This window comes from Acartia tonsa, chromosome 5 (genome assembly GCF_053477335.1).
Source record: "Acartia tonsa isolate MP-2025a chromosome 5, ASM5347733v1, whole genome shotgun sequence".
Lineage (NCBI taxonomy): Eukaryota > Metazoa > Arthropoda > Copepoda > Calanoida > Acartiidae > Acartia > Acartia tonsa.
The window spans coordinates 47281592-47306715 of NC_137264.1; the positions used below are offsets into that span (position 1 = coordinate 47281592).

At 33.4% G+C, this 25124-nt stretch overlaps 1 protein-coding gene across 1 annotated transcript in view; it reads right to left on the reverse strand.

The window, feature by feature from the left end:
* The window catches only part of LOC145319663 (epithelial sodium channel subunit alpha-like), a 55104-nt gene that overhangs the window by 17758 nt on the left and 12222 nt on the right, over window positions 1-25124 (reverse strand). Inside the window, exons 5-15 of the mRNA XM_080161944.1 lie at window positions 24157-24204; window positions 18716-18774; window positions 13654-13781; window positions 9670-9752; window positions 7838-7955; window positions 7104-7168; window positions 6507-6638; window positions 6022-6104; window positions 5141-5192; window positions 2932-2997; window positions 1133-1230 (exon numbers count right to left, since the gene is read on the reverse strand). Coding sequence (XP_080018070.1) covers window positions 1133-1230; window positions 2932-2997; window positions 5141-5192; window positions 6022-6104; window positions 6507-6638; window positions 7104-7168; window positions 7838-7955; window positions 9670-9752; window positions 13654-13781; window positions 18716-18774; window positions 24157-24204 — 932 coding nt within the window. The remainder of the gene's footprint in view (window positions 1-1132; window positions 1231-2931; window positions 2998-5140; window positions 5193-6021; window positions 6105-6506; window positions 6639-7103; window positions 7169-7837; window positions 7956-9669; window positions 9753-13653; window positions 13782-18715; window positions 18775-24156; window positions 24205-25124) is intronic.

Here is a 25124-nt window from a genome sequence, read left to right on the forward strand (position 1 = left end):
TCACAAAGGAAGGGGACAATGTGATGTTTATTACACTAGTCCACAATGTTTTTAATAGCGTTTTTTTATACGTTGGCTTAACAACCTTAGGTGCTTTTATTGAATTTTTGTTCTTTGGCTCTTAAGCTGAGTGTTCAAAGGTTTCAACCAATCATTGTAATCTACCTAAGGGAGTTTTGTGTACTATTATTGGGGACGTATATCAATTTATCGGCCATTGTCCTATCCCTTTAGGTCCCTGAGTCCTTTTCCTGTAATCCTAACGTAATAAGAATGAAGAAAGAAAACTGAAAGGTTGATCAGGCTTCTAAAGGGATAAGACAATGGCTGATAAATTGATGTACACCCCCAATGATTATACACAAAAATACCCATTATGTGGATAACAATTAGTGGTTGAAACGTTTGAACGCTCAACTTAATAATCAAATTCAATAAAAGTCCCGAAAGTTGTTAAGGCAACGATTAAGAAAACGTTATTGTAAAACTTTGAGGACTATTGAACAGCCCAATGTCCCCTCCCTCTATGAAGGTTGACACCCTCATCTTCTTGAATTTCTTTTATTTCCGATAAAAAGTAATCAATCACTTCAGTCTTTTCTATAAAATATGTATTTTTGCGCTTTTTGACATAAAAAGTGTTAAAAGTTTTATTATTGTATTAAAACTTATATTAATATGCTGATTTTATTCCCTTTTTCCGCAGTTTATTTAACGATTAAAGAGACATTAAATAAAAGTAAATTTTTTCACAAGTAAAAACTTAAATTACGTTTTAGTCAGTTTGACTTTAGACTAACATTTGATATTTCCTTTGATTATATTATTTGTTATATTAAATTAAATTAAGAATACATACATAAATATATCTTCATGGCAAAATGATTTGGTATAGTCCCTTTCGTGGCAACGCCTCGTATTTTCGCAGTTGCGCTTTAGAGGTTATTGTAGGTTAGGTTTGGTGATTGCCCCGCAGGGTTAAAGCCCCCTGCAGGGGCTAGAAATTGGGGAAACGCTACTGTGAAAATACGACGAAAACCTATTAATATCCGCTGGATGAGAACCAGTTCTGAGCCATATTGAAAAATCATGTATTGCACTGTATTACAGACAATTATCACGCTAGACTTACCTATTCATACACTTGAGTCCGGAGCCAGTGCATATCCTGGGTTTTTCTCTATAGCCAAGCGCATGGAAGCTAGGTGTACAGTTACACTGCTCAAGAATCTAAACAAATAATTCTTGTATAAAAGTAGCAGGATGTCTATCTGCTGAACCGATATGATTCTACTCTATAATATAGCTTATAATAGATCAGGATCTTGGGTTATATTTTTAAAAACCTGTTTTTTCCAATCCGTATCTGTCTATAGTGCCCTAGCAAAATGGGGATAGATGTCACTGCATTTGGCCTACCTATTCTGTTGACGTTAGGATATACACTATACCTCATCTTTTTTTCAAAGGGTTTATGTCCCCCTTCCCTTTTTCTTTCCCTCTACTATGACGTCAATAGAATAGGTACTAGGTAGGCCAAAAGCGGTGACAATTTTCCCCTTTTTTCTAGGGCACTCAACACAGCTACTTTCAATGCAAGGAATTAGATCTTCCAAGCTGTTTAATAGGGGTGGGTTGTTTTATAAGATGGTGGGTGGGGTAATTTAATCTATTTATATTTTTTTGCACACAAATTTGACAGTAAGAGAAAATAAATGTGACAAATTACAATATTTTGTTCAACATAATTTTTTACACTGAAAACAGAATTGTCAGGGAGGGAGGGAACATTGGATTATAAATTACATTGGTACTCAAAGTTTAAAACAAAAAATACTGATTTAAAACTAAAACTATCAGTGTCCAGACTTTTCTACCAACAATTTTAATTTACAGAGAGATTAGTTTTGTTAATCATCATTGGGGAAGTACATAAATTTAACAATTATTGTCTTATCCCTTAGAATTCCTGAGAAAAGTAAAAAAGTTGGCAAATGTAAAAAGTTTGGGTAATCCGGAACATCTGGTAATACTTAACTTTACAATATAAAAATGTCACCCAGGGTTTAGTATAAACACAAACACATTTACTTTTTTTCTTTTATTGTCAAAGTAAAAAATAAAAAAAATAGTTTTTGGCGGTTTAAAGAAAAAGGGAGGGGTGGACTAACATTTTAGGTTAGGTTATTTAGAATACAAAGTTGCCTTATAGGGTTAGAGAACCCTAAAGGATAAAGATCTATCAGTTACTGATTAAAAACGCAAGTTATAGCAAAGCTTTGCTTTTAACAAGGATAAATAAATGCAAAGGGCAAACCATGCCTGCTCATAGGCTGCCTCAAACAAACAATTAGACAAGGGAGAACCATATCTGCTTATAGGCTGCCTCACAAAAACAATTAGACATGGGCGAACCATACCTGCACATAGGCTGCCTCAAACAAACAATTAGACAATGAAGAACCATACCATAGGCTGCCTCATATTACCTCTCACGAGATTGTTTAGTCCTTTGACACTGTACATAATTATTATTTGATTGAACTATCCTTAATTTTTTTATTCATATACAATTTTATTGTTTGTATATGAATATTTAATACCTGTATTATAATACTGTTGTTATTATCATTTGTTATGTGTGTCATAAAAAAAATATAAACCATTAGACAATGGAGAACCATACCTGCTCATAGGCTGCCTCAAACAAACAATTAGACAAGGGAGAACCATACCTGCTCCTAGGCTGCCTCTAACAAACAATTAGACAAGGAAGAACCATACCTGTTCATAGGCTGCCTCTAACAAACAATTAGACAAGGAAGAACCATACCTGCTCATAGGCTGCCTCAAACAAACAATTAGACAAGGGAGAACCATACCTGCTCATAGGCTGCCTCAAACAAACAATTAGACAAGGGAGAACCATACCTGCTCATAGGCTGCCTCAAACAAACAATTAGACATCTCATATCTGTACAGGGTGGACGGAAGATACTAAAATAAATACATAATTACCAGGGAGGGAGGGGACATTGGGCTGTTTATTACACTAGTCCCCAATGTTTTATGATAACATTTTCTTATTTCTTATTTGTTGGCTTAACAACTTTGGGGATTTTCTATAAAATTTTGATTGGTCGGTTCATTGAGTTGAGTTTTCAAACGTTTAGACCACTAATTGTAATCTACAGAAGGGGTAAATTTGTGCATCATCATTGGGGACGTACATCAATTTAATTTTTTTCTAGTTATATAATCATACAATTTTTTACACAATCATAAAATCATTAAATAAGACGACGCTTATTAAAACTTTTAACCGATCAAAACTTTTTTTTGTATATGCATACATCTACATATGTCATTTGATGCAAATATGAATTTGATGGTAAAAAAATTGGAATAGTTTTTTATAGAATCGTATTATAAACAGATTTCCGCGGATATAGAATGTACAATTATAAGATTAAAACCAGTTTTTTTAGCCAGTGCCTTCGGCACCTCGGGGCTCAAAAGACTGGTTTTAATCTTATAATTGTACATTTTTATATTCGAAGAAAGTTGGATATAATACGATGCTAGACATAGTTTTTTCGTATAAATGAATACGAGAAAGTTTTTTCTAGAATCGTATCATAGACAAGACAGCTTTCCACGGAAATGAAAATGTTAAGGTTTAACCCAGTTTTGTTAGCACCGAGGAGCCAAAGGCTCTGGCTAATAAAACGAGTATTATTTTTTTATTTTTATTTTAATATTCGTTGAAATTGTCTTTAATACGAATACATTATTTTAGTATAGCTGAGAATCGGTTCTAATCCAGCGGATATTAATCGGTTTCGAAGTCATACTGGAAAAGTGTGCAAGCAGTGGTATCATTTTTCTCGCATTTATTCAACAAAATCTTCACATATTTTCAAACTAATTCTGACTCTTAAATGAGGTTTTATTCCAGGGCTAACAAAGCTCAAATTGTGTCAAAAATGACCAATGTGACGTAATAAAAATGAGGGATTATCCATCTCTTTTTTAGGGGTTTTCTTTCCCACTTCTCCTCTCATCTCCCTAATTTTATTACGATCATTTTTGGCACAATTTTAACACAATTTGGGCTTTGACCCAAGGCTCTGCAGCCGTGAGTCAGCAGTAACTAAGCCTCAAATATTAACGCGTTTGGATGCTTAAATTTTTTTTTTAAATTGGGATTGTTATATTTTGGTCAGGTTTAGACTTCTATCTGGTTTTTAACATTGTAAAAGGTTGATTTCCTTGAGGCTTACAGGCGACTGATGCGCAGCTGCCGAGCCCTGTTTTATACTGAGCAATAAAACTTTTTGTATTTAATATTAAAAATAAGAAAATATGTTAAAAACAAAAGAAGAATTTTAATAGAAAATTTTATAAATTATTTTTGTAAACAAAATATCCTCTTACAAGAAAAATAATAATAAATAAAATTGTATTCTACAATTTCATCAAAACACTTGAGATTGGTATAAACAAATGGATCTAGTGCAGTTTACAAAAAATGTGCCTGGTAACGAAAAATCTCTAAAAAATCTATGAACTATAAAGATTTCTAGCTGCCAAATGGCTGAAAATAAATGTCGTACCCGCACATTTTAAAAGCCTTTTTCGTGTTTTTATATGCACTGCGAGATATTTTAGATTATTTGTAGACCCTCTTTTGTCGGTTAAAATTTGTTTGTCTGCTAGCAGCCTTTAAGGTTGATAGATGTTTTGAGTTAATCCCTACCAGGAACATTTCACCGTGAATTGCATTAGATCCAAACAAATAAATATTTATTTACGTGTAATAGGAATCAGTATTCAAAAAATCTGATCAATCGGATGATTTTATCACATAAAAAATTGTTGTTAAAAAAGTAAAAAAAAATCAACATGTTTATAATGGACGTACGGACATTATGGTAACGGTTATAGAGTTGCTACGCTTTACCTAACTACTACAGGAATCATCATGAAAAGTTTAAAATCGATAGGACAATTTTAACATGGCTAAATAAACGAAAAAAGCTATCCGTTACGGACGGACGGACGGACTGACCGACACTAATTATAGAAAAGCTTTGCTTTTAAAAAATAGTATGAAAACTGAAAGGATAGGTTGATATACCTTTAAGGGAAGCTCTCCTTCTGTGTAACAACCACGATCTTTAGGTCGAAACCTAAATATAATAATATTGGAAAAATTTTAATTTGTCATGAAAAAACAAAGGATAATAATAGCTTTCTTCAAACAGGTAATATAATAATATAATAATGTTTATTGGGTGCTGCCAGGTACCCCCCAGCTTAGGAGATAGCACATACAATACTCTAAATTGCTGCTATCTATCGACAATTTAGAGTTATGTTTAATCTCATACAAAAATAAAATAATATAGACTAAGAGTTTAATTATTAACTAAGTATAAATTGGTGGAAAAGAAGGAAAATTTTCAGGATATGCACCAGGAGCTACAGGAGTACTATCTTGACCAAAATGGGGATAGTGTATTTGATTCCTGAAGCCCCTTTTTTTTAGGAATACGAAAAGAAAAAAAAAGAATATAAACATATTAAATGTGAAAGGGAAAATTGAAACTTTGATTTAGTTAAATTGAGTTGTGAGGATGGTAAAAAAAAAATTAGGAAGATCAGTTATAATTGACAAAAAACTCTTTAATTCTTTACTTTATGACGCATTTTATATTAGTAAATACATAAAAAATCAAACAATTTTTGATATTTTATTGCAAATTCCTGTTTATAGGAAGCTCTATGTATATTTTTATCATTTTGTGGCTTCGAAACTGATTAATATCCGCTGGATTAGAACCGGTTCAAGCCATACTGAAAAGTCATGTTTGGCATTGTATTACAGACATTAATCCACTAATATCAAAATATAAATTATAACATTAATATCAGTTTTGTTAGTTTTCATTTTAATATCCGCGGAAAGCTGTCTATAAATACGATGTGATAAAAAACTATTATGGTATTTTTTGTCACCTGGAGATAGCATCCTGTGAGGTTGTAAGGAGGGTGGGAGTCACTGCTATCTGGAATACAGCCCCTGGAGATATATCTAACTCCTAAAAATAATATATTATACTACATAGGGGCCTCTAGGAGCCCTTGAGGTGAAGGAGCGAGGAGTCGAATCCTCCATTTTTAATTTTTGTTTTTAAATAAAAAGTAAAAAATTTTTGAGACAGTGCGGCAATTTTTCTCGGGAGGTTATGGTACCATCCATTAGAATAGTCTAAAACCTTTCCAGGACCAATTAGAAGCTATATTGTAAGGAGAACTATTTCGGTTCAGCGGTTTGCAAAATCTTTCGGTACACACAGAAAATCATCCTGTAACTTTTATTGCAAACTGTGTAAATTCATAGGATTTCCAAGGTTGATATGCCAGACAATAAGAAAACGTTATTTTAATCCTTTGGGGACTAGAGTAATTAACAGCCCAATGTCCCTTTCCTTGGTACATACCTTGATGCTCATGATGGGTTGATCAAGATGATGATGGATGGCAATCTTAAATCCTTCGCCCGCCTTCAGGTGGAATGTGTAGTCGAATGCTTCTGTGTCCAACAGGATGGATAAACCATTGGCTTTGCCAACCTAAAATTTGGTAATTTTCCTCAAAGTGCCTTTTGAGCATTGGAACCCCCCAACCTTAATTTTATAATGAATTTAATTTGGGGGTATATTTCCCCATATTCCTAGCACCTAAATGATATCTAATTGAAATCTACCCCATACCCCTTATTTCAATTATTTCAAAATCAGGCTATGAGGAACTATGAGAAACACCGTCAAAATTAGTTTACAGCCATTTTGTACCAACCAATCAAGACTTATCAATGGAACCAAAAGTTTTTAAGCCAGCGGCGCCTATTTGTGGGTTCCATTGTAATTTATAGTCTAAAGTCCCCTCCCTCCCTGAAAATATTTGAATTTTATGAATCCAAAAGAAAAGAGTATTAAACTTTGGGTACCAGTATAATTTACAGTCTAATATGACCTCGCCCCCTGAAATATATAGAATGTTTGAATTTTGTGAAATCAAAACAAAAAGTATGTAACCTGAGCTCCTTTTTGAATGGCCCAGTTCTGCTTTCCAAAGAGTTTATTCCAGTATGGAACATGCTCTGAAAAAAAAATTAAAAGTGCTGGAAAGTGTCATGTATGACATCATACGTCTTTAAAGGAAGGATAAAAAAGAGATAGATAATAGACTATTTTTATGACGTCACACATGACACTTTTCAGCGCTTCGTTTTTTTTGTTAAAACAATCTTTATAAAGGTGTCAGATTTTATGCTTGACCGGGGTCCCGATTAACACTGAACTGATTGAGTTCTACTTATAAGAAATGCTTCACATAGGTCCCAAAATGTATTTAAGCTATTTTATTTTTAGTTAAAGTTTTGAAATGTTTTTAGGCTTTAGAATACAGAGCAGCTAGGCTAAGAGCAGAGAGCATCAAGGCGAAATTTTCAAATGTCTAAAAAATGACGTGATACTAGCCTACCATTGGGCATTAAAATGTAGACTGGCCTACCATTGGTAATTTAGTCTGTGTATTGGCCTATTATTGGTCATTTGTATAGTGTGACGTCATTTTTTACAGGCACTATAAAAAGATTCGTTAGTGTTACTTTAACTAATACCAAGAAAAGATAATTAGATATTAAAGTAAAAATCTACCTTTAGTTATACTTGGAAATTGGACCTAAAATCAGAGTGTCATGGGCCTCAACCCCTTCCAAACAACATACATTATAAATAATAAACCTTAGAGGAAGAAAAAAGTTTACCTAATTTAGGATCAAAAGCCGTCTGGGGTTTGATAATACTACATATCCCATAATCAGTGCCGAAGTAAGGATTGAAATCCGTGAAAGCACCATCTTTTATCAGGTTTCCAAACTTGGCCTAAAAGCAGGAATAAAGTATAAACAAGCGAAAAAAATCTAAAATTATAATTGGGGGGCATATAATTATATGTGTAGTCCCCACCAACGGCAGCTGAGGTATAGGTTTCGTCTTTTTTTCCCAAATTGATTTCCTTGTTGGTATAAGCTGGCCTAAAATAGGAATTTATTTCTTTATTTCTTAACAGTGGCGTGTATTTAGAAGTGGGGTGTATCCCAGGGTCCAAGGGCGGAGGGGGGGTTAAATATTTGATTGCTTCGTTGTTTTCTACTTTTGAGAATGTTAATTATGAAGAAGGTGGCAAATACTGGAGTGTCTCTTCGAAAGTCAACAATACCCCCCCCCCCTCGATTTTTGTTGATAAGGGGGTGTAAAAAATACGGATATATCCCTGTGCACACCTTTCTTATAATTCTCTGTAAGTGAAGAGACAAATTGTTAATTTCCAAGTTAATTCCAAACAAAATTGAGTTCTTGAGTTTAGTAACTGTAACCATTCAACAAAATAATGAAATAAATATATCAGCAATAAACTAAGTAGGACAGCAAAATACCCTTTTTTAAAACACAGAAAAATTCCCCTATCTCCTAACTTTTTATTTTTAAAAGTGAAGCTTTTCTATAATTAGGGTCGGTCCGTCCGTATGTCCGTCCGTCTGTCACAGAGAGATAGCTCTTTTTGTTAATTTAAATAAGTTAGAATTGTCCCATCGATTTCAAATTTTGCAGGGTGATTCCTGTAGTAGTAGCAACTCTATAATCATTATCAGAATGTCCGTAAGTCCATTTTGAACAGGTTGATGTTTTACTTTTTTAAAAATAAATTTTAGGTGATCTAATTATCCGATTGATCTGATTTTTGGTATACTGATTCCTGGGACAATATTATAAGCGAGGCAATTTTATAATCAAGTCTTTAAAAATGTAAGTATGTCCTTAAAGATTATCCTGTATCAAGTAGTTTTTTTATTAAATTTACTTACAATTTTGCTTCGACTCTTATACATTTATATTCTGATTATTCAGTACTGACACTATACAAGTGTTAATGTCCGTTTGTCCTACCGTTTCAGAGCTTCGCTTTTATGGATGTTGTCATCCTTGTTATTTTGTTTTTCAAACATTAAAGAAATATTAATGGTGATAAAGTTAGATAAAGGGGGAGGTAGGTTGTGCTAAAATTCCGTAAAGGTGTGAGTTTTAAGGCTTATAAACAGTAGTAGAACGATAAAATTTTTGTTAAATGTAAATTTTTACATTAAGTGTTTTAAAAGCATAAACAAAGTCACAAAATTATAGAGTATCTCCGCATTAAAAAAAAAATTACTTATGAAGAATATTTTCCTCAAAGTTAGACCAAAATATTTAATCTAATCAAATGCAATGTACTATGTGTAAGTGTTTCTGGCATTCACTGGGATCTAAAGGGATAAGACAATGGCTGATAATTGATGAAACAATAAAATTTAGTGGTTGAAACGTTTGAACGCGCAATTTATTAAACCAACAATTTAAAATTCAGAAGAAGTGCCCTGAGATGTTAAGCCAACAAATACAAAAAGTTATAAGAAAACTTTGGAAACAAGTGTAATAAACAGCCCATTGTCCACTTCCTTCCTTGTCCTCTCTCTTTGGGCTGGGGACATACAGTTATTTAACCCCTATCCCAACTAGTGTTTTACTTTAATATTAACAAATGCAAGAAAATGTTTACCTGAAGGATCATGACCCCCCAGGGTTCTTGGACAGCCAGGCGGGTGAATTGAGCCCCTTTCTCTATAAATTCTCGAAACCTCTCTGAAAAAAATAAATATTTCTCCAGTATCACTTCGAAACCAATTAATATCCGGTGGATTAGAACCGATTCTCAGCCATATGGAAAAATCACGTATAGCATCGTATTACAGACAATATTCCACAGCTATTCAAATAAAAATCTTAAAATTAATACCAATTCTGGTAGCATTTGACTTTGGTCTTTCGTGGCTAAAACAACAGGTTTCAACCTTAATAATTTTCCATTTTGATATACGCGGAAAATTGTCTATAAAACGATGCGATAAGCTACTATTATCTACCTATACATTCACTTATTTCATTAGATACAGGGCTAGAACAATAGCAGATTCCAGAAAAAGGACGTGCGATTAAAGGGTTGGTTGTCTAAAACGTTTTGGATATTATGTTTGGTGGGACCTACGTGTTCTGATCACCCGTCCCTATGAGAACTAATCGATTATAAAATGATAAATAACTCAACTACCATTGTTATTTCCCTTCCTAGCAGTTCTAAAAGTGCGCGACAACTTTTTCTACAAAAAAATGACATTATCAATAAATTTATGCAAAAAAAGAATATGAAAAACCTTGTACTTAATTTTTAAAGAAATAGTATGGCGAAAAATATGTATTTTATTACACAAAGTATGTTCCATAAAGCATCGTTTCTTCACAAAAGTGAATCTTTAGGTAGATTTTCTTAGAATAAGGAAGAATGTCTTATAATAAGGTAGATTTTCATAGAATTAGGAAGAATTTCTTAGAATAAGGAAGAATGTCTTAGAATAAGGTAGATTTTCTTAGAATAAGGAAGAATGTCTTAGAATATAGTAGATTTTCTTAGAATTAGGAAGAATTTCTTAGAATAAGGTAGGTTATCTGAGAATAAGGGAGAATTTGTAAGGACAAGGAAGAATTTCTTAGAATAAGGTAGATTATCTGAGAATAAGGAAGAACTTGGAGGTATTGGGTTAATTTTCTTAGAATTAGGAAGAATAAGTGAGATTTAGGAAGGTGATTTTTATCCTCTTTTTCAGATATGTGAGAAAAAGGAGAGTGATTTTTGTCCATATTTGAGATATCTGAGAAAAAGGAAGATGATTTCTGTCCTTTTTGGAAGGGAATTTCTGTCCTTTTTAGGAATGACTTCATTTCCTTCATATGATCCAATTTTTTTTGCGATTACTGTTGGGAGGGAAATGGTACCCTCCTCCAAAATAGCTATAAACCTTCCCAAAGGCTAAACTGTAAAGGAGAACCATTTCGGTTCAGTGGTTATTGAATTATAATGATTTTATAATGCAATTGCTATTCATTTCATCTTGTTATTAACAAAGGCAATCTTGTTTTCTTGTTACAATTTCTAGAGAATGAACATCTTACACATTTAAGTCAAATATATACAACTAGCGGCTTGCCCCTAGAGGCCTCAAGAGGGCCTTTGAGAGCGGGGAGGGTGGGGAGGTAGTCGCCCCCCCCCCCCCCATTTTCATTATAAATTTTATCATAAGGATTGTATATAAACCTAATCACCGGGACATATTCAATAATATAAATCAATATCAAAGTTGAAATATTTTTGATAAATTCCCTTATTTCTCATAATTTTCTACTTTTCAACCATCAATTTTAATCTACCAAAGGGGTAATTTAGTTTATTGAGGATGTCTTACAATTTAACGTCTTTTTCCTGAATATTGCAGACATGGGACTTACATAAATAATCATCAGGTATCTAAAGGGATAAGACAATGGCCGACAAATTGAGCATATCCCCAATGATGATATACAAAATTACCCCTTCTGTAGATTATAATTATTGGTTGAAACGTTAGGACACTCAACTTATAGAACCAATCAATCAAAATTCAATATAAGTCCCCAAAGTTGTTAACCTAACGAATAAGAAAACGTTATTATAAAACTTTGCGGACTAGTATAATAAACAGCCCATTGTCCCCTCCCTCCCTGAATAATTATAATAATGTTTGTACTTCTAGAATATTAGAAAAATAAGTATATTTTGTAATTTTCTGTACAACAAGGACGACAGCATCCATAAGAATGATAATATATCATTTCCAATAAATGTACTTTCAACATTAAGATTTCAAAGAAAAATGTTCATTATTAATTGCATCTCTTGTCGAAGTGAATCAAGCCATAGAGAGAGGGGACAATGGTCTGTTTATTACACTAGTCCCCAAAGTTTTAAAATAACGATTTCTTATTCGTTGGCTTAGAAACTTAGTGAATTTTGATTGGTTGCTTCATTAAGATGAATGTTCAAACGTTTCAACCACTAATTTTAATATACAGAAGGGGTAATTTCGTTTAAGATTAATGGGGATGTATATAAATTTATCGGCCATAGTCTTATCCCTTTAGATTCCTGCAAAATTATATCTAGAAGAGTTTAAATCTATAGGGCAATTCTTACATGATCAAATTTATATTTATAGGTATTCGTTTTGAGCGGATGTAGAACAGAGCTGGATTTTTAAATCATTTCAATGGTGCGCCAAATCGGGGTGAGTCAACTTTCCACCAATGAGAGCACAGCATTTTACGAAATGCCGCGCTGTGATTGGCTGAAATTCGGCGCACCCCGGTTTGGCGCACCATTGAAATGATTTAAAGATCCACCTTAGTATTTTATAGACAGCTTTCCGCGGATAGTAAAACGATAAATTATAGGATTAATTCCGGTTTTGTTAGGCCCCTCTTAATCTTTTCATTTTACTATTCGTAGAAAATTGTCTATAATACGATATGATATATAATTTTTTAGTATGGCTGAGAACCGGTTCTAATCCAGAGGATATTAATCGGTTTCGAAGCCATACTGGAATAATATAGAAAAGATTTGCTTGACAAGTATAGAAACTATTCCAAATACTAAAAATTAACAAACATGCTCTGAATTATTCTATAAATGTGTTCTTTAAAGAAACAAGGATGACAACATCCATAAAAGCGAAGCACTGAAATGGTAGGACAAACAGACATCAACACTTGTAAAGTGTCAGAACTGAATAATCAGAATATAAATGTATGAGATTCGAAGCAAAATTATAAGTAAATTTGTTGAAAAACTGCTTAATACAGTATAATGTTTATGGACATACTTATATTTTTAGGACTTGATTATAGAGTTGCTTCGCTTAAAATATTGTACTTTGTTGTCCCAGGAGTCATTATACCAAAAATCAGATAAAACGGATAATTTGATCACATAAAGATTTATGGTTAAAAAAGTAAAAAAAAAAATATTTAAAATGGACGTATGGACATTCTGGTAATGATTATAGAGTTGCTACGATTTCTAAATCGTACCTAACTACTACAGGAATCATCATGCAAAGTTTGAAATCGATAGGAAAATTCTAACATGCCTAAATTAATGAATAAAAGCTATCTATCTCGGACGGACGGACGGACGAACCGACACTAATTATAGAAAAGCTTCGCTTTTAAAAGTATATATATAGCAAGGTCATATATCATAATGGATGTATGTAGAATATACGTAGATATTTATAGTAAAGTAGGAAATAAGGGAATGGGGTAAAGGGCGGGGATGGGGGAGATCGTTGTTTTAGCACGCTACACGGTTCACTTTACTAGAGAACATGAAATTCTGTTGTAATATATCGTAATGCTTCTTGTTTTAATGGTTCTCGGAAATTTGATGGGTAAAATCTGACCTAAACTGTGATATAAACTTGTTTCTACTGCTGTTATGTTAGATGCATGTCATTAAGACAAACTGACCAACAAAAGTCTTGCATAGCAGCCAGGATAGGATTAAAAAACAATTAAGAGTCCAATTCTTAAGTAGTCATGCTCAGTTAAATATAACTTACCCTGGTAAAGAGTCCAATTCTTAAGTATTCATACTCAGATAAATACAACTTACCCAGGTAAAGAGTCCAATTCTTAAGAACAGATTCATCAAAAGCATGTTTCTTAGTGACTGCGTGGTAATGGAATTCTGACTTTACATACGCCTCAGATGTAAACAGAGACTTCACATTGTCGGCTTCACTGAAAAAAAAGCAATTAGTGTCCAAACTTTTCGACCTAGAATCAACAAATCTAGGATAGCCTTTGCCAGCTTGAACAAAATTTGGAATTCCAACAACATCTCCATAAAAACTAGTTTAGGACTTTTCAAGTCATTAATTACCCCCCCCCCCCCCCCCAAAATAAATGTTCTTTAAAAAAAATTGAAAGTTCTTAAAAAAATTTTACTGAAAATTTTTTTTTTGGGGGGGGGAGGGAGTAATCCCCGCCCCCCCCCCCTAAAAAAAGTCATAGTGTGACTCGAGCCTTGAGGTGTAATATATTTTATGTTCCTCGTTTGGTCTCCTAATAGTTAATGAAAAGTATATCCTAAATGGCTTTTGATAGTTTATTTTAGGATAGGTTATATTGGTTTAGGTGATTGCCCCACATGGTTAAGCAATTGGCCCCCCGCAGGGGCTAGAAATAGGAGAGAAGCTTGTGTGAAAAAAACGAAGAAACGCCCCTTAAAGAGCGTTGCCACAAAAGGGACTATACCCCAATATAGTCCAACCAGTTAAAACAGCTCTTAACCATGATAACAAAAAATTTAATAGTTTGATCATGTTTTATTTGCTTGGGCCTTTATAAGGGCTAAAACCATCCCGGGGATCTATGATGTAATTGTAAAGCACTGAAGATTCCATAAAATAGATACCTAACTAAATTAAATATTTCAATAAATAATGAAAAAGAATTTCTATAGGCGATTTCTTTTGGGAGGATGTCAGGGTGTCTCAAAACTAGTTATAAAACTTACCAGGACCTATAAGACGCTTCATTTTAAAGTATAATCATATTAGTTCATTGGTTAGTGAGTTAATTATTGTATTTTTATGTTCTAAAGAATGAGATACTACTATATATTTGAATAGTAGTGGCGCCCTTAGCATCTAAGAACTCGTGTTTTCTAAAGGGTAAAAAGGGAGGAGAAAAATAGCCTAAAACCACTCAAAGGATTGACCTATAATAGTGTGGAACCATCATGGGATCTATGTGAAGCTTTCCTAAAAAGGAGAACTCAGTATTAAAAGTAATGAAATCTGAAGCTATAGTCAAATAAACCTTACTTACTACTTTATGTTATAGGATAGTACTTATTAACTTAATAGATTAGGTAGGGGCTTTTTTTACATAATTAAATTACCCCCCCCAAAAATTTTACCCCTGGGGTAAATTAGTTTGGGGGGGGTAATTACCCCTCCCAACAGATTTGGGGGGAGTATTTACCCCCCCCAACAGACTTTAGGGGGGGTAATTACCCCCCCCAATCAAATTTTACCCCCGGGGTAAAAATTTTGGGGGGGGTAAAAAAAAATTTCGGCGCGCTTCGCGCGCCATTTTACCCCCCCAAACACGAATTACCCTCCCCCCTAAAATTTTTTACCCCCCCCAAAAAAAAAAGCTTGGACGCCCCTGGTTGGGGCACACTCTAATGAAAGGCCATAATGATTTAACCAATCAACCCCTTCACCGGAAAGAGGAAACCAGGTAGACCAAAAACAACCTGGAGAAGGGAATTCCTGGATGAACTGAAAGAAAAGAATCTGTCTTCTTTCAGTGATGCCCCTACTGAGGCCCAATTCAAAGATAAATGGAGAACCATTGTGCGTGGCCTATGCTCTGAAAAGAAGAGATAAATGATGATGAAACTTTTCGACCAATAATTCTAATATAAACTGTTAAAAATAATTTTTTTATTTAGTATCAATTGATACTCTGGAGAGTATTGGACCCATAAGTACCCTACAACTATATAATTAACATATAACACTATGTAATACTATATAACACAATAATTATTACTATACAGAACCCATACATTTTTTTAGTATCGATTGATACGCTCTAGGGTACTATAGAACACGCTGTAGAAAAGTTTATAAAAATAGTAATATTTTATACGTTGTAGGGTATCGGAAAATACGCTGTAGAAATGTTTCTTGATTTAGTACTATTTCATACGCTGTAGCGTATCAGACAATACGCAAGAGAATGGTTTATTAAAATAGTAACTATTTATTCGTTCTAGGGTACGAATCTGTACTGTAAAGAATAATTGAAACAGGCACCATTCGTGCACACCTCTCATGGAAGTGTTTCAATGCTTGGTCGTTTTAGACAAAGATGAAATGTTACTATTTATGCTCAGATTTATAGTTTTGTTTTTTGTAATTATGACTGACCATAGTTTTTATTTTTAAGGATAATGTTTAGTCCTAAACATCTTTAAAGTCATTTTTTTACTAAATTTACATTTAAATTAATGTTTTATGGCTCTGCTTGGTATGTTTGTTGATATAACAAAATGTATATGTACATATAATAATCATATATTATAAACTGATCTTTCATACAAAGTAAAACAGTTTCATTCCCTACAAAGTATCAAAAATTATGATAGAGGGTAACAACAATTGCGAAGGAGGGCAATGAAAAATTACTTCTACCGTATTGAATTATATTCCCAAGAGCGTATTAGACAATACTATACAGACAAATACATTATTTAGTACTACGTGTTACTTCACAGAACATTACCTAATACTTAATACAGCATTGAAAACTTCCTTGTATCGTAATGAGGTTTTTTTCCTACTACATACGGATTGATACTATACATTAATGTGAAGAATATAGAGTATCATCTGATGCTAAAAAAAAAAATTATTTTTAACAGTGTACAGAAACGGAATTTTGTTTATCATTATTTGGTATGTATATCATGTTATTGTCTAAGATTTGGATTCATCCATTGTTAATCATTAAAAATTTTTTAAAAAGTAGCTGGACGAAGTGTCTCAAAAATCCGCCATGTGACGTCATAAAAATGAGGGAGATGAGAGTAGAAGAAGGAAAGAAAACCCCTAAAAAAGAGATAGATAATCCCTCATTTTTATGATGTCACAAGGCTGACACTTTGTGCAGCTACTTAAATAGAAATGAGATGAATTAAATCATTACAACAGAAATTCTTAAGATTCCAATCAACATTTTGAAATTATTTAAATTTTCTGATAAAAATTAATTAAGAAAAATCTATAATATATATAAAAAAAACATCCATTAAAAAATACATATATTTCTTTATGAGACAAAAATGAAAAAAAACAAATATGCACTGAGAAAATAATAAAATTTAAGTACAAAAAATTTAGTTTTTATTGTCTAAGAGAGTATTCTAGTTGTATTTATGAACAAGGATAATCCTATAATATAAAGTAGTAAGCTTTTTTTTTGTCTGTACCGAAGAATCTCACTAACTGATGAACAGATCGGGTTCTCCTTAACAGGGTAGCTTCTCATAGATCCCGGGAAGGTTGATAGCTATTTTGGGGGAGGGTACCACCACCCTCCCAAGAGAAATCGCCCCTAGAAAAAAATTATCCCCCCCTTGAAAAAAACTAAAATAAAAAATATGGGTTTTAGAATTTAAATCCCCCTCCTAAAGGACCCTAGAGGTTTTTAGGGGCGTAGCCGCTAGTCTATAATACAAAGTAGAACGATGTCTGTCTGTCTGTCTGTTTGTCTGTTTGTTTGTAGCGAAGGATCTCGCTTACCGCTGAACCGATCGGGTTCTCCTTAAAAGGGTAGCTTCTCATAAGTCCCGGGAAGGTTTATAACTATTTTGGGGGAGGGTACCACCACCCTATCAGGAGAAATCGCCCCTAGAAAAACATTACCCCTCACGAAAAAGAGACTCCAACGAAACATAAACCAATTATTTCTGTAATTAGATATTTTAAATAAAAAAAAACATTCAAAGTGCCACTACAGGCCTCTAGGGGCGTAGCCGCTAGTATCATACATAGAATTATCCCTGCATAGAATCGAAGCATAACAAATTAGAAAAGGAACATGAACAATTAGCAAATGATTTCATATTCAACATTTTACAAAAATTCTTTCCAAATACTTAAATACACGATACAGCTAAAGGGCACACTTACATTAGAAGGGCTTGAATATAGAAATGCTTCACTTAAAGCATTGTTATAGGAAATCATTATTTAAAAAAACAGATTTTCTGATAAATATTAACGTGTTGCTACGCTATCTAAATTGTAACCAACTTTTACAGAAATCATAATGTTAAGTTTGAAATCGATGAGGCAATTCTAACATTAATAAAAAGGCTTACCCTGAATATAGCAAAGCTTCGTATATAAAAATACTCGTATGACAAATTTATGCATAAAAATCCAAATGCTTCTATTCCCAAGTGAAAATTCCCATCATTTGTTTGCCCCCAACTCCCACACCCCCACCCCCCATTGGTCAGACTATGAATTGTAAGATTGTCATTTCTAATAAATATGCATTATCTATGTATTTACTTCATCTAAAATTAGATTTCTTGTCAAATAAAATGGCTTTTTATAGGTTATTTTAGGTTAGGTTAGGTTATATTGGGTTAGGTGATTACCCCACAGGGTCAGGTATTTGGCCCCGCAGGGTTAGAGCCTCCGCAGGGGCTAGAAATAGGAGAAAAGCTACTGTGAAATATACGAAGAATCTCCCTATAAGGTATGATGTTACGAAAGGGACTATACTCTATTTTTTTAATGGGACGTGGCGTAATTAAATAAAAAGGATCCCCTACCCCCTCCCTATATTATTTTGAAATTAATTGAAATTATATATGTTTGTTTTTACTTTATGTCGGATTAGGTCATATTGGTTACAAATAGCCCCACAGGGTTAAGACACCGCAGGGATTGTCCTAGCAGGGTTTATCCCCCCCGCCCGCAGTGGTTAGGCAATGGTTAAACTACCCTCCCATAATTTTCAATTTAAACTAAGGAAGTTTTCTATGATCACTATGGCATTTGAGGGAAAGCACTAAAATATTTTTTTTTTAAATAACAACGCTTCGCGCCAATCCTAAAATGTAGGCTTCCATAAAATATACTTACTTCTCTGTCAACTGTCGGTCACTTCCATTGTAGAAATGTTCATATAACAGATTAATAACCTACAAAAAAAAGATATTTAAAAAATTATTAATAGGAAAGAAGTAGTTATCAAATGAAAAATGAAAAAAAACTTTGATGAAAGTATAGTTATTTATTTCAACGTATTATAAACCGCTTTCCGCGGATATAGAATGTACAACTATAAGATTAAAACTAGTTTTTTTTAGCCCCGAGGTGCCGAAGAACTGGTTCCTATCCACCGGATTCGAATGAATACGAGAGAGATTATTAAACTTTAGTAAATATTTCAATTTGTGTAATAAAAACAAGGAAAATTATGTCCGTATGTAGAACACCATTGAAAACATTTTTTAAAAGGAATACATTTTAGGTAAGGCTCATTAGCCGCCTGTAAGCCTTAGGGAAATCAACCTTTTACATTCGAATTCGGCTTGAAATGTAAAACTTTAGAGAAAATTATCAATAAAATCACGTGTTATATAATTTTAGCCCATTCAGACTTTCAAATGCATAAACTAGAGGTATTATACAAGGAAGAAATTATCCTTCTATGCAGAAGACGGTCTGCCAGTCGGGCATTTCATTGCAATAGAGCAGTTATGCTATTGATTAAGAAAATATAGGAATTAATTGTGCATGATATCATGACTATTAGTTACATACTAGGGAGGGGGGGGGGGTCCAAGGGATTTGGTCAGGTTCATAAAAAAAACACTGAAAGCACATGGGGAATAAAACAATGAACATTTAAACATCCCCAATGATGATAAACAAGATTAACCCTTCTGTAACATTAACATTAACCCTTCTGTAGATTAAAATGATTTATTTAACTAGCGGCTGCGCCACTAGCATCTAATGGCTCTATATTTAAAGGGATATTGAAGAAAAATAGCCTAGAACCATCTCAGGACCTATAAGAAGCGCCATTGTAAAGGAGAACCATATCAGATCGGCGGTTAGCGAATTCCTTTGCTACATCACAAAAAAAAGCTTACTACTTTATATAATATGATAGTTTGAACACTGCTATTTTAAAAATTTAATATTTTTGGGCATTTTTTATTCCATAACAAAGTAACAAGGGTATAAAACTTAAGGACCAGTGCAATTTACAGTCCAATGTCCCCTCCCTCCATGAAAAATTAGCACTATGCCACCCTAAAAGTGCTTTTATCCAGAAAATTAGGCAAAATCTGGAAATTTTCAAGACCTTATACTAATACTTAAAGCAAGGCCTTATTGTTTTGTCACAGCTCTTAAACTTTTGGGCCCTATTTTTGAGATAACAGTTCTATGAATAATAAATCTATAAATCTAGATGATAAACCCAGACAACTACTTGGGGCCATTGTTAGGGACCTTTTTTGTCTAATAGCAATTTTCTTTATGGTCTTTTGTAAATATTCCCAACGCTATTGGCTGACATTCAAAGACCAAATTGAAAGTCGGTATTTGGTCCACGGAGTGGGGACATATAGTTATTTAACCCCTTCCCCCTCTATTGTTTTACTTTAATATATGAATAATTTAGGTATAGTACTTTGTTTTGGAGTAATTCTCAATTGATTATAATAGGGGTGAAGCATTTCAACCCCTAAATGGTGAAGTCTGGCGAAAGAGCCCCTAGCCTAGTGATTCTATCCAACAAGATACTTCAAGTGTTTACAGATTGAAGGTTTATTCAGAACTAAAGTTATATAACAGAATTACAGTTTATATACACAAAATTATAGATATTGGGTAGGCAATCAAAAGGGGATGGAGATGATGGGGAAGCTCTGTCCAGGTGAGGGAGAGAAGGGGGGAGTGGGAACCCCTACCCCCTTTATCTGCCGGCAAGTTGACCGTTTTAATCCACCGATGATAAACAATGGGCTTTTGTCTGAGGGATCTTTGTGAGGAGATATCATATCTAAACTTGGCTTGCAGCTTGGGAAACGACAGTCTGTCTGTCTACCACATGATCATTATCTTTGTTGTATCTTGTTTCTAAGCTCAAACATGACCAATTTCTTTGGTCCTCTAATGATTAGTAGGTATGTCTAGAAGAACTGAAATTTAATTTCCGAATGTGTACACAGTTTCTTCGGTGTTTCCTCATCCCAATATTTACTACTAGCTAAAAAAGCTTCAAACTTAAAAAAAAAAGTTTGAAAATTAAAGTTTCGAATGTATAAATCGTTTATACGTTCAAAATTTTGCAAGTTTGGAAGTTTAAAGCTTTTTTAGCTAGAAGTAAATATTGAGATAGGATGAGGAAACACCGAGGAAACTGTGTAAACATTCGGAAATTAATTTTTAGTTCATCTCTGTCTAGGTATAATGTTTATCAACCAATACATCAGTCTGTACACAACATAAAAAGATAAAATGCATTATTACTCAGGGATAGGACAATGGGTAATTAATTTGTTCTTAGATGTTTAATTGTCTTGAAACCTGATTTATCTAGAATTTGTAACCAGTTTTTAAGCTACAGTATAAGATAACGTTGCTTTAAAGCTTTGGGAACCTCTGTTATTAACAGACAAATGTCCCTTCCCTCCCGGACTTTATTAAAGGTTTCTTATAAACTTGGGCCCTAAGAGGTTTGATCGAACCAAATTTTCGAAATTTTTTTTGTTGGGGGGGGGGGGTATTCCACCCCACTATTTTTTTTAGTTTTAAAAAGAAAAAAAAAATTTTGGCGTGTGGGGGTATTTTTTAATTTTTTAAGAGGGTTGGGGGTGCCCCACCCCCCAAGAAAATAGTTATAAACCTTTTCGGGACCTATGAGAAGCTGCCCTGTAAAGGAGAACCCAATCGGTTCAGCGGTTAGCGAGATCCTTCGCTACAAACAAACAAACAGACAGACAAACATCGTTCTACTTTGTATTATAGATATGAGGTGTTTTTTTTTAATATGTAACTCACTAAAGGCAGGGAGAAAGGGGATATTGAGCTGTTTAATACATTAGTACTCAAAGTTTTATAATAACATTTTCTTATTTGTTGGATTAACTACATATCAAATTTTGATTGGTTGGTTCATTAAGTTAAGTGGCCAAACGTTTCAACCACTAATTGTAAACTACAAAATTTTAATAATTTTATCATCATTGGGGATGTACATAAATTTATCGGCAATTGTCTTATCACTTTAGGTCCCTGGTTTAAAAGAAAAAATATATAATTCATATTTCTAGGGAGGGAATGACGAATTATTACTTTTAAAAATTCTAGATTATAATTCTTTACAATTTTTCAACTTAAATTCTAAAGTTTGCCAATCATTTATACTCTGAAAACAAGGATGACAACATCCATAAAAGCCTAGCTCTAAAATGGTAGCAAAAACGAACATTAACACTTGTAGATAGAATGTCGGAACTGAATAAGCAGTATATAAACATACATTTATAGGACTTGATTATAAGGTTCCAGGACAAACGCAGGAGTGTTAAAATATTATCATAAGTAGGTATTTCTATACAGGTTAGGTTAGGTTAAGCTATGAATATACAAATAAGCCCCCCGCAGGGGTTAGGCATTTAAAAAACCTAAAATATGGTTTAAAATAGGTTAGGTTAGGTTAAGTGTCCACTCCTGCGTTTGTCCACTCCGACGTTTGGGACTTCTGCGTTTGAAAATCAGATGAATACGATAATTTCAACACATGAAAAATTGTTGTAAAAATGTTAAAAATCAACTGGCTTTAAATAGACGTACGTGCCTAATGATTTAGCAACCATCATGCAACGTTTGAAATCGATAAGACAGTTCTAGCAAGTCTAAATTAAGAAAAAGAGTTCACTATCCGGACGGACTGACGGGCAGACATATATAGTGAATTATTGAGTAGCTTCGCTACTAAAAATATACAAAGTACAAACTTTAGTAAAGAATCCAGTAATTTTTTAAAATCATTACAATTAATAATCTAAACAAGGATTACAACATCCATAAGTAGCGAAGCACAAAAAATCGTAGATGGGAATACGTACAGGTAGATTTAAAAGGTTTTTACTAAAATCAAGAATAGATTTATTGGATAAAATAAATATGAAACCTTGTTTTATTTTGTATGATGACGATGGTCAAAGTAAATTATATTAAAGATGCTCATAACAATGGGAAAAATTATTTTGATACTGATATCCCATAAAAGTTTGAAAATTGGATCAAAATAAACAAAGATCTTGGGAAATATGTAAAACATATAAAAATAGCCAAAAACCTGATAAAAGGCAGTCTGGCCGCCATGGTTGTTTTCTTAAGACGACAAAAAAATTAATTTTTAAATCCTTAAAAACTTTAAAAATTTGGAAAATCGGACCATATACACTGAAGATATGGAAAAAAGTGTTAAATATATTTATAAATAGCCTAAAACCTGCCAAAAAGGCAGTCTTGCCGTCATGGTTATTTCCTTTAAAGATGGGAAATTTAATTTTGATATCTTCAACTGAAAAAAATTTGAAAATCGGACTATAAACACTGAAGATATGGAGAAAAATGTTAAAAATATAAAAAAAAACAGCCTAAAACCTGCTGAAAAGGCAGTCTGGCCGTCATGGTTGTCCTTTTTTAAAGACGGGAAATTTAATTTTGATATCTATAACTGAAAAAATTTTGAAAATCGGACCATACACTGAAGATATGGAGAAAAATGTGAAAAATATAAAAATAGCCTAAAGCCTGCTAAAAGGCAGTCTGGCCTTCATGATTGTTTCTTTAAACGACAGGAAATTTAATTTTGATATTGTAACTGAAAAAATTTTGAAAATCGGACCATAAACACTGAAGATATGGAGAAAAATGTGAAAAATATAAAAATAGCCTAAAACCTGCTAAAAATCGGTCCGACCGCAAATGATGTTTTATGGTCAATTGTGCTCCTTAATAATGGGAATGTTGTCAAAAAATTTCAGCATTCTATCTTTTATAGGAGCTGAGTAAATCCCGTTTCCCCCATAGCGTTACGGACTGACGGACTGACTGACGGACTGACTGACGGACGGACGGACAAAGTGAATTATAGAGTAGCTTCGCTACTAAAAATGAATGGAAATACAAAATTTTATAAGTTTATTTAAATGTGGAGGGGGGTAGGGAAGGGTCTATAACCTGACCCCATGATCAATGAGACTCGGAGGATTGTGCAGAAAGTAATATTTATTTATTGCATCGTATTAAAGACAGCTTTCCGCGGATATAAATTGAAAAATTAATAGTTTGCCACCAGTTTTGTTAGTCCCGAGGGGGCCGAAGGCCCGGACTAACAAAACTGGTATTTATTTATAATTTCTATTTTAATATTTATGGAAAATTGTCTATAAAACGATAATATACATGATTTTCCAGTACGGTGGAGCACCGGATCTAATCCAGCGGATATCAATCGGTTTCGAATCCATATTGTAAAAATTAATACTTACCTCCAAATCATTATTTATCCCCAAATCTGTGAAGAAAGATTTGCGCACCTGAAAAATTAACAAGAACGATTATATCAGTGCATTCCCCTCAAAATGCTCTGGAAGTACAGACCCCCCCCCCCCCCATATTTTCAATTTATCTGAAATAAAGGGGGTTGGGGTCTGTGCTCGATTTGGCATTGAAGGGAAACTGCTTCTTCTATATTTTTGTTCTAAGAATTTATGTTATTTAATAAAAAATACATAATATTAATATCTGACATAAACAATTGAATTTACGTTTTTGCTAAAAATTTCTCTATGACGATTTATTATTACCACTTGTGCCTTTTATTTGACCAATTTATAACACGTATCATCACAAACTTTTTTTCTTAGAATTGTTAGTTTTTATTAAAAAGTTAATCTTTAAATATGTATATTCTTAACTTTAAGATATGTTTTTTTGTATGATGCTTCAAAGCGTAGCTGGCAATCACAGAACCCCCCCCCCCTCATATTTTTGAAAAATTTTATTATTCTATAGGGATGGTTAGTTTTTTAGTTACGCTTAAAACCCTGCGGAGGCCATGAAGCCTATACCTGCGCTGTCAACCCTGTGGGGCTAGATACCCTGTACTCAATATAACCCAACCTAATTTAAAAAAAAAACTACTAAACGCGCCAACCTAAAAGTTTGTCTTTTAAAACATTTAAAATATGACTTCGCCCTCAGAGGCGTGTGATTTGGTAACATATTAACAAAGTTACCAGATTAATATTAATTATAGTAACAGCTGGAAAGAACACTAGTGACTTTTTGCTCTTTATTTGGATGACCCTGCCAGGTTGGCTGGCATCCTGTGCCCGCCAGGATTGAGACATTAAAAAAATCCAACTCTAAGTTATTTGTCATACCCATATTAAAAAAGTGAATCAGTGATAGCCCTCTGTCTTTCACACACAGAAAATGAGAAAGAAAAAAACAG